This window comes from Syzygium oleosum, unplaced genomic scaffold, assembly GCF_021117445.2.
Source record: "Syzygium oleosum isolate NSW1041296 unplaced genomic scaffold, Sole_v2.1 Sole_v2.01, whole genome shotgun sequence".
Taxonomy (NCBI): Eukaryota; Viridiplantae; Streptophyta; class Magnoliopsida; order Myrtales; family Myrtaceae; genus Syzygium; species Syzygium oleosum.
In genome coordinates, this window is record NW_026607485.1 from 3983587 (window position 1) to 3994019 (window position 10433).

At 40.2% G+C, this 10433-nt stretch overlaps 2 protein-coding genes and 1 pseudogene across 2 annotated transcripts; 2 read left to right on the forward strand and 1 right to left on the reverse strand.

Annotated features, from left to right (window-relative positions):
- The first annotated feature begins 1402 nt into the window (after positions 1-1402).
- Positions 1403-4431, forward strand: LOC115663687 (uncharacterized). Its single transcript, XM_056311125.1, has 9 exons — positions 1403-1459; positions 1622-1697; positions 1785-1878; positions 1973-2042; positions 2143-2313; positions 3674-3796; positions 3888-3971; positions 4052-4236; positions 4389-4431. Exons 1-8 carry the CDS (start codon positions 1403-1405, stop codon positions 4163-4165), a joined length of 789 nt encoding a protein of 262 aa, XP_056167100.1. The 3' UTR covers positions 4166-4236; positions 4389-4431.
- Positions 4246-5092, forward strand: LOC115662195 (uncharacterized). The gene is made up of 4 exons (XM_056311173.1): positions 4246-4507; positions 4583-4642; positions 4723-4846; positions 4938-5092. The coding sequence occupies exons 1-4, from the start codon at positions 4373-4375 to the stop codon at positions 5090-5092; spliced, it is 474 nt and encodes a 157-aa protein (XP_056167148.1). The 5' UTR covers positions 4246-4372.
- Positions 5093-5749: 657 nt separating this feature from the next.
- LOC115663688 (cycloeucalenol cycloisomerase-like) lies at positions 5750-7848 on the reverse strand (annotated as a pseudogene).
- Positions 7849-10433: the final 2585 nt, after the last annotated feature.

Consider the following 10433-nt stretch of genomic DNA (forward strand, 5'->3'; position numbering starts at 1 on the left):
AGCTGAAAATGTCTTGAAAAGCTGATTCATTATATTCGAACCAAAAGTAGAGGGACATTTTGGCAGTACTTGATCAAGCGAAAACAAGTTACCTGCTCCATTTCCAAACTAATACAAGTAAAAGCATGAAAAAAAAAAAAAGACAGAGTAAAAGTTAGAAAATGAGAAGAGTTATAGATATGTTAGACAAAAAAAAAGACTAGGAAACAACCAAAAGATCAGGGCCTTTTTGTTTGGCCTAATAAAATGTAAAAACGTCTTTTTTGCTTTTCCTCCAAAGCTTGAAATATTATTCAAATCTTAGAAAGTTACGATAAATATGTAGGTGAATGAACATGTCAACTTTTTCATATGGAAGTTTTAATTGCTTAAGATTAAAGAAAGTCAAAGTGGGAGTTCCCCAAAATATAAAAATGAGCTGGATTTGCCTATGTCTGTCAAAAATAAAAGCATAGCGGGGACCGGAAATGAAATCTTGAGAACATCAACGACTAGTACTGTAATTTCCTCAATATCTGACATCCATCGAGAAAATATTAGGTACGACTGGAATTCCACCGTGGCAAAAAATGAGTCTCTCAGCATGCAACACGTGTCGCCGGGCCCACCCGGTCAGACACCTCCAATTTTGAAAATATAGCGCCTCTCTCTCCTCTCTTCTCTCGGCACTCTCGCGCCCCAACCCCTCTCTCTCCTCCCGGCTCAGAACTTGCGCTCCCTCCAACTCCTGCAACGCCGACGCCTCCGACGCCGACGTCAACGCTCTCGTGCTCCCAACCTCTCTCTCCTCCCAGACGCGCCGCCTCCGATGCCGATGCCTTCTGCACTCTGAGAACTCGCGCTCCCTCCGACACCGCCTCCGACGCCGACACCTCCGCCCAACCCTTGCCGACGCCTCTGCGTCGGCCATGCCCTAGCCTTAGCCTCCGCCTCGACGCTCTGCGTCTGCAAGCCCCGAAGAAGCGACGGTGGAAGGCGAAGCCGTAGCCAAAGGAGGAGCTCCACCACCACCAGCCGCAGCCGGCGGTGGCGGCCAAGTCTTCGTCGTCATCGTTGGCGGTGACCAAGGAGAAGAGGTCGCAACAGCAGCACGCGGTCGACGAGAAGTACGCCCGGCGGAAGTCCCTCGTCCCCGTCCTCTACGACTGGCTGGCCAACCACAACCTCCTCTGGTGTTCTCTCTCTTGCCAGTACTTCAAAGGCCTCTTGTTTCTCTGTTCGCTGTTTTGCATTTAAAATCCTTTCTCTTCCCTCGAAATCCCTCTACCATACATATTGTTATTGTACTTTAATCCCTAAGTCAAATTCCAATCCAATCCAATATTAGTTGGTGAATGTAAGTGGAGTCACGCAAGCTTCTTTCGGATGAGCTACTGATCTAAAATAGCGTAGGAAATAGAGTATGGTTGTGGGGAATTTTATGCTTACTTGTGTATTCATATCACTAGAGGACTTTGAGGTACTCCATTTTGAGGACTGTGGCCTCAAAAATCGATTATTATTTGGTAACCTTCGAGTGCTTATTGAATAGCGATTAGTCTGTCCGATCAAAAATCGATTAAGTTTGGCAGTCTTATGCAGCAGAGGAGACAATGTCATAGTTTTTTATCCTTATGTGCAGGTTCTTGGTCGATGCAGAATGGAATGTGAAGGACTTTATACGATATGCATCAAGGACCAAACACTTACCACTGAGAGTATGTACATTACCATTGATCCATTTAAGTGAGGTTGCTCACTATGTTTCCTTGACATGGTGTTAAAATTTAATTTTATATTGGCAGGTGCAGAAAGGGTCATTGGATGGGCTCTAAGCCATCATTTAATGCAGAATCCTGAATCTAATGCTGATTCAGGGCTTGGTCTGTGCAGCGAGAGGTAAGGAATCGTTCCTTTCTCTGTCAGGATGCATGTTTTATCGGCTGCAATCTTTGGGTTAAAATTAGCAAAACCATTTTGAAATGTTTGGCAGCATCCAGTATGGCATTGGGATCTTGCAGGCTATTCAGAACGAGTCTAAGAGCTTGAAAAAGTCACTCAAGGTTATCATATTTATTTGGCTACTAAATTTTGTGTAGCAGGAATACCTGTGTTAAGAATCACAAATTGTCTGGCTGTGGGTCAGTTTTTTTTTCTGTACAGGATGTTGTAACTGAAAATGAATTTGAGAAAAGGCTTCTTGCTGATGTCATTCCCCCAAGTGACACATTTGATGACATCAGAGTTCTTGAAAATGTCAAAGATACATTGAAGGAGCTAGTCAGGCTTCCTCTACAGAGGCCTGAACTTTTCTGCAAAGGGCAATTAACGAAGGTTCTGCTTTTCTCTATGAGCACTCAATTTGCTCCACTTGAAGTTTGGTCGTAATAACGAATTAATTGGTTCTTGCACATGCTTTTTGGAGCTCTAGCATTACTTTTCATTTGTAATTGTGTTCTGTTAATGAGTTTGATATGTCCATGTATATTGGCCATAATATATGTACTAACTTTCCTGGTTTAATCTTGTCTTTTTTTATAGAAATTTATAGGTGTTTTGTTATGAGGCTACTATACAATGTGCAGAAAATTTCTGGTTTTCTATTTTCTGAGGCTATAAAGCCTGCACAAATATCTAGAAAAGTTGATCTGCTGGCAAGAAGTTCTTTGATGCAGGATTCAACATGGTTAATAGACAGTTGAGGTAGCTAGGCACCTGATAACAATCAGCTAGCAAGGTGACGTTCAGTATGTATTCATGTGGCAACCACCCATCCTGATTGGCTGCCCTGCCTGGCGCGGCCGCAGTCCGGCCCACCCCTGCCACATCTCACCCTGCATTACTTAGGCTTTCTTTGTTTTCTTTTCTTTTAGACTAATTAAGTTATCCCTCATCGTTTGTACTCCTCTTATTATTACTAGTTGATCACTCATCTCAAGAATGCCTATCAGCTTAAAATTTTGTTCAATATTAGAAAATTTGGCAACACGGGTTTTTTTTTAGATTTATACTGTTATTACTAAGTTAACCTTCTCGAGAAGGATAACCTTTAAACTGAAATTTGAGTTGAGATAATCTTGATCAAGATCTTTCGTTTGTGTTAGATTTATCTTTTTTGCGAATAGCAAAACTGGGGCAAATTGGTAGAGATGGTGCATGGGGTGGAGATGGGACAGGGTGTTGATGGTGATCCTGGCCTTGCTGAACGCCACAAAGAACTTAGTGTGCTTTAGGTGGCTTTCCTTAGCCAAAAGAAGCTGAGTGTTCTTCAAGAAATGCTGGTGTCATTGTTCCAAAAAGAACTAAAAGAGGCTCATTTCAAGTAGTAGGTACACCTAAGAATGCAGCCGTGTAGAAATATGAGAACACGTGAAAAAGAGACCAGTGTGGAAATACAAGTAGACTTGAAACGACACTGGCCATGTGTCAAAGAATTATCTAAAGTAAAAAAATGCAGACGGTTTAGGCTTCTTGAAAGAACAAAAAGCAGAAATTGGTTTAATGAGCTGCCTGTTAAAGTGGTTCTGGTTTTTCTCTATTTTTTTTTTCTAGTAATTGTCTCAAGTTCATGCTTGAAAACCTTTCTGTCTGATGATATAAGCACTCTTTTAAATGCCTCTGTAATACAAGTTATTTCTGTAATTCTTTCATGGTGGAGATTGCTCTTAGTCTCACTGTTACCTTTCTTGTCCAGCCTTGCAAGGGCATTCTTCTGTTTGGTCCCCCTGGAACAGGCAAGACTATGCTTGCGAAGGCTGTGGCTACTGAAGCTGGTGCAAATTTTATCAACATTTCCATGTCAAGTATCACATCCAATGTCAATATTGGGGCCGATCTCTTGTGATCATTTGAAATTTGCGGAGATTTAACGTCGTACTGCTGTATGTCCAATTCTTCTTTCTTTGCAGTGGTTTGGTGAGGGCGAGAAGTATGTGAAAGCTGTTTTCTCACTTGCCAGTAAAATTGCCCCCAGTGTTGTATTTGTTGACGAAGTCAGTTTCTCTATTCTTTCTTTTTGTTAGTTTAGGTTCCTAGTTGTTGTACTTCTCATAGTGTTTTGGTGGTTACCTAGGTTGATAGTATGTTGGGCCGGAGGGAGAACCCAGGGGAGCATGAGGCCATGCGCAAGATGAAAAATGAATTTATGGTCAACTGGGATGGCTTACGGACTAAAGATACAGAATGAGTACTGGTACTTGCAGCCACAAACAGACCTTTCGACCTGGATGAGGCAGTCATCCGTAGGCTGCCTCGCCGGTGAGTGTTACCATGACTTTTTTTTCACGGACATATGTATCGCAATTCTTGCTTTCCTTCACATCCTCTTTCCTTTCTAAGTGGGCCTTCATATATCCCAAAAGCAGATGCTAAGTTTCGTCTTTACTACTGATTGATGGTAAATCTTCCAGATGCTCCAAATAGAGCAAAAATTTTGAAAGTTATACTGGCAAAGGAAGACTTATCTGCAGATGTCGACTTGGACGGAATTGCAAGCATGACATATGGTTACTCAGGAAGTGACCTAAATGTGACACCGTAGAATCTTAACTCACACTGTTCACTAGTGGAGAATTCAGTCTCACCTATTACTGTCTTATTGCAGAATTTATGTGTAACTGCAGCGCACAGGCCAATCAAAGAGATATTGGAAAAGGAGAAAAAGGTCCACATCTTCTCGTAATTTGATATGGCTACTTTACTCGTACTTTGATTATGGCTGATAATATGTGCAACTCATGGCAGGAACGCGCTGCAGCTCTAGCAGAAGGCAAACCTGCTCCAGCTTTGAGAGGGAGTGCTGATATACGGTCTCTTAATATGGAAGATTTCAAATATGCACATGAATGGGTAAAACTATTCAAAAACGGCACTTTTTTTCTCACCATAGCGTGATCGTCCACAAACCTATAGCTATTTTACAACTTAGTAGCATTTCATTTTCCGTATTGTTGGTGCAGCTTCAATTGATTTCGTATCTGTGTTATTAACATGGAAACAAGTATGTGCGAGCGTATCATCCGAGTTTGTTAACATGACCGAGCTTCTGCAGTGGAATGAACTCTACGGTGAAGGCGGTTCAAGAAGAAAGAAGGCACTCAGCTATTTCATGTGAAGTATTATTGTTCACTAATTCATAATTACAATTTTTGACCCGCTGCTCGTCCTCCTAAAAGCTGCCGCGTATGTAATCCATTTTGTTTTTGTAACCTGGGAAGCTCCTTGTTTTAGTTTCTCCTTGTAATGTTTTCTTGCTAAGTTTTCTTTTTCCATTTTTCTTGGATTGTTGGTATAAAGGAGAGAGAGAGAGAGAGAGAGAGAGAGAGAGAGAGAGAGAGAGGAAAGCCTTCAATAGCTTTTAATTTGGCTCCACATCATATCTGTCCTCTTTTGCTTTCTATTCTGCTCTTACGATTTACTGATTCTCATATAAATTGAACTTTTGTTCATCTCTTTTAGGTGACGTCCTTACTGTCACTATGTTAATAGTGGTCAGATAAGATCTCTCTCTCTCTCTCTCTCTCTCTCTCTCTCACTCACACACACACACATAAAAGCACCCCTACGCTTGCGCACTTGAAACAATAGAAATGTGCGTTTATTTTGTAGAAGAAAACAAGAATCATCACATATCATGATCTTGAAAAGCAAATCACTGTCTCCATCCGCCTGGCCTGCTTGGTATTCTATTCAAGCTTTTAGGTGGTTATGAACCCACCATAGCCATCAGAATCTTACATTCCAAAATCATCTCTCAACTCGGTTGCCTAAGCACTACAACTAGTACAATACAAGTCTTTTGGCACGGTTGTGGTTACATCTTTCCCCAACAGGGAATACCCCAAAACTTACAGCCTTTATGGAATTGGGAACAAAAACCCAAGCTCCCGTTTTAGTATAGTGAGATGTCAAGCTTCCACGGAATGTCCAGGAAACCATGGAAGTCCTGGCTGAATGCATTGTTTCGAGCCAGGAACTGGGACAATTGGTCCGAGGAAAATACACCACAAGTCAAGTATGATTGTCACCAGCATGGCTGCACCCAAAGCATCAACAGCTACTCTTGGCAGGTCCCAAGAACTGCCTGGCTTCTCATCAATCCTGCAGGCACAAGTTCATTTTCAGCTGACAATGTTGCATGAGCTCCAATGATTGACCAAGTACAAAACGTTTGACTAGAAAAGACAAAGCTATGACTTCCATATCCTCTTCCATATTCTCCAATTCTTCCACTTCATAGCAAAAAGAAAAAAAGGGAAAAAAGGGTGCAACTGTAGTTTTCTAATGAGCAGAAGCATTATTCCTTTTAATTTGGATATATGAAACATAATGTATGAAAAGCAACCACATAATTGAATACATGCCAGAGAACATGAAGAAAATGGTGCGTACAATGCAGATCAACCTTGCCAGAATTTATGGCTCGTTAACCAGATAATGTTTTCATCTGTTTAGATGATTGCATCTACATTTTTCCATTGCCTTCATTCTAGCATATGGTTTCACTATTATGAAAACGCGATACTGATCAATGTAGTTATTTATCAATGAAATCACTGTCCGAATTGATAAACTACAGACCGTGCATTTATACAAGCTGGAACCTATAATTCTCTCAGTTACAATTTAAATTCATTCTAGGACAAGTACATCCATATCACTCCAAATGATTGCACAGCCGTGATGTGCGCGTGTTACTGCTGAATCGTGTATTTTTTGAAACAGAGAGGATAAGAACCCATAAAATAGGTGTTGGGCACATAAAGTTCTCACCTCAGAAACGTTGGAAAGCTCACAATGAAGTATATGGCATAAAACAAGGACCCCACTTTATACATGACGCCCGGTCTACAAATTCATAATAAGGAAACTGCAAACATTGAATGAAAAGAATTAGGTTTGCATAATCCCTACATATAATATGACTATTTAAGCATCTGTAATTAACTAAATGAAATAGCGACAATAGCAATGTAAAATGTCTTGGGTTTGTTTCACAGCAAAGACCTGCCTGGCATAAAAAGAAAGAACAGATTTCACGAGAAATGCTCCATGCAAAGTCGAAAGCTTGCAAAAAAATGTGACGTGACATGGCAGGCAGAAAAGATGTTGAACTGCCATTCTCATTACTGAAACTACAGAAACATGCTGAGGAATATACGTTGAAGAGGAAAAGAATCAGCATTCACCGGGGATATTACAAAACAGATAACAATTGATATTCTTAATCTAACGAAATTTCATTTCAAGATTGACTGAATATGTCTTGTCAAATTAACTGATTCTTTTCATGATAAGGCTGTGGATAAAGGAGAATGGCCAGAATAAGCAATCTTGGAGACAATGCATTGACAAATATGCACCACTCCAGTTCAAACAGGCAATAAAATCAGCATGCCATCTATATAAAAAAAAAAGTTGGTTATAGTTATAATGGATAGTAGAACAATTGGTCTGGACATACATTAGAAATAGCTACATTCTCCAGGTATGCTATGAAATAGGAAAGAACCAGAATCCATGCCGCCTCAGTAACCCACTGTATTTTTTCAGGCAAGTCAGCAATAGCATGCCTTAGCCTGCTGAGGGTCATGTTTGACGTAACATGGTAAAATAAAAAGCAAACATGAGTCAGGAGGAAACTAGTATGCGGTACCTGCACAAAAAAGTCAACCAGACCACATGATCAGAAACAGACAGATGATTAAGAAAAGCATAACTAGTCAATGTCTCAAATTTATGGCTCACATAATCCATTTTCCACGATGGAAATGTATCAGAAGCTCCCAAAACTGTGAAGAAGTAGTGCATCCAGAAGTAATTCCCAACGTAACTGAAGATTATTATCCAGAGACTCGACTGCCGCATGGTTAAGTGTTAGGGCGGAAGAGCAGCTCTTATTTCTGATCCTAATATCTAGCTATATAATGTCCACACAAAGGCCAACTTCATAACGTAGTGGATGAGTAAAACGTCACATATACAGTCTTCTTTAACTCAAAAAGGAGAGATACACAGCCTTCAGGGAACTTGCTTTAATGTGCTTTAATGCAACTTGTAAGTTGATGCTCCAGTTTTCATGTAATTCAGATTGTTTAACCAGACCATCGTCACTGAACACCACATTGACAAGGATATAAAGCAAAGGCACTTTATGATTACTCAAATGTTCCGCTAAATTGTAACAACAGATACAAATTTTAAAGCCCCAGCTCTTTACAGAATCAAACTTGTCAGCTTTTCTCAAGTATATTGTGAGTCACAGAATCCACAACAGTGCAATCTACCCATAAACAATTCAGGTTCGACGTTTGAGTAATCATAAAGTTAAAAGAATGTCCTAAGATTAAAAGTCTAGATGATCTATCGGATTTGAAAAAGCTGGAGTACTTGGCAATTCGAGGATGCGAAGAGCTTCCGGCGGTTAAGGGCCTGGATGAACTAGAAACTCTCAAAAGATTGGATTTTAACCATTGCAGATCGTTGGAAAGTTTCGCTCATGTCTTCAACTCGAAAGTACGAGACAGGTGCTGCATAACCATTTTCAACTGCTCAAAGTTAGTAGATCCTTCGCATGGAGGCCTAGTCAGCTCGTACGAGCAATGGAAAGTCCAGGAAATGTCCAACAGGGTTCGTGATCAGTCAAGCCAGAAGTAATTGAGAAATCTTTCTGCAGACGTTTGAAGCAAATAAGATGTACCCAAGCGAAGAAACGATTGATTCGAAGACTGGTCATACTTGGATGATTTTCATTGGCTATAGCTTGGCAAGTGGCTTTCAGGTTAGACTCTCAGAATTTGTGATCCGTCTGTAATTATGAGTGTTCGTCGTAACTTGGTGTGCTGTTCTTCCTTTGAGTTTGCACTCCATGCTTATTAGGTCGATCAAGTCCGGTCAATCAATCACGGTATTTGTTGACATTTTCGTTCTTAGATTGCTTCTAATGTTATCGTCGTTTTCAAAGAACTTCTACTAAAAGTCTACGACTTCATTAGACATGGCCACGGGCCGGTTTCGACCCGGAACTGGCCCGGGTCAAACCCGGGACCAGCCCGTTGACCGGGCCCGCGGTTCGGAACCGGCCCGGAACTGCCGGTTCCGGGCCCGGTTCCAAAAAAAAAATGCAGATAAGTGGAAAAACTCTTTTTTTCTCCAAATTTGATTACAATGTACATTTTGATTACATTTTATATTGAATAATTCATTATTTTTTTATTTCATAATTTATTTTTTTAATTTTTACCGGCCGGTTCCGAACCGGGCCGGAACCAGAACCTACCCGAAACCGCCGGTTCATACATGGCCACGAACCGGAACCGGCCGGTTCCGAACCGTGTCCATGTCTAGACTTCATGCCTTTGCTATATATAATTTTAAGAGGGCTTTATTTTGTTTGCCATCAGCAATCTGTTTATGCTCTTCAACTAGGTTTGTTTTGCCCAATAGGTATCTCCACTCTGTGTGATGTTAATCAAGGGAAACGAATTGGGTAAATTTAATAATCAAGGCTCTAAAAACGAACTGTTACAGATAATATATTTATTGTAGATTTATATGTGTCGCGATCCTCCCAAGCGAGGCGAGCGAGTTTAGCGGCTTGTCGAACAGGAACGTGCAATCACTTTAATCGAGGTGCTCACTCTCAACCGGTGCGAGTTCTCCAAAACCCTAACCACGCACAACATTGATATCCAAACAAGAGATTTAGGGTCAGGGATTTGGTTGCGTTAACATTCAGTTAACACTCTTTCGATATCCAAACTCATTTTATTTTGGAAGACATAAATCGTACGGTCTTGTTCATATTAATACCCAAAGTGCATCCTACTAAATATTCGTGCATGGTTATTTGCAAAAGCACAACTCAATCAAACATAAGAGATAAAAATCAAATCAAGTCACGATAATGAAAGCCACACATCAAAACAATATACGGCACTGAAGTAAAGACGACGAAAGTGAAGTGCGAGAAAGTAAACTTGATACGAGTCGGGCGAAAAATATACATGGCCTTATTATTAAGACCTGGGACAGGAGCTCCCATGAATTAAGACCTAATCTAATCACGCATGGACTGAAACTAGGGAATGTGACTAATTATGAATTATACCTAGCCCTTAGATTTGATTTTAAGCTAAATGCAATACCATTTTTCTAATACCTTTTTTCCATTTACCATTTTTTTATCAATTTTTTATTTCCTTTTTTTTTTTTTTTGCTTTTCATCTTAGGCATGCATGCCGTAAAATTCATTCTAATCCAAAAATCATGAAATGCAATTCCTAAACTAGATGATCATGAACTAGATGAGATTCGATTGAAACTATTCCTAAGATGCAACTACCTAATTGCGACTTGCATTTTCCTATGATTTATTATTATTATTTATTTATTTACTCTTTTATTTATTTACTAATGCATTATCCTACCTAATTATATTTATTATCAAAAGACTC

Bases quoted from the DNA above. Each gene is read 5' to 3' on its own strand.
- LOC115663687 (XM_056311125.1), top strand. From the start codon at position 1,403: ATGGTTGTGGGGAATTTTATGCTTACTTGTGTATTCATATCACTAGAG. The intron at 1,460-1,621 runs GTACTCCATTTT...CCTTATGTGCAG, and splicing joins TATCACTAGAGGACTTTGAG to GTTCTTGGTCGATGCAGAAT. The intron at 1,698-1,784 runs GTATGTACATTA...TTATATTGGCAG, and splicing joins CCAAACACTTACCACTGAGA to GTGCAGAAAGGGTCATTGGA.
- LOC115662195 (XM_056311173.1), top strand. From the start codon at position 4,373: ATGGTAAATCTTCCAGATGCTCCAAATAGAGCAAAAATTTTGAAAGTT. The intron at 4,643-4,722 runs GTCCACATCTTC...AACTCATGGCAG, and splicing joins TATTGGAAAAGGAGAAAAAG to GAACGCGCTGCAGCTCTAGC. The intron at 4,847-4,937 runs GCACTTTTTTTC...TTGTTGGTGCAG, and splicing joins GGTAAAACTATTCAAAAACG to CTTCAATTGATTTCGTATCT.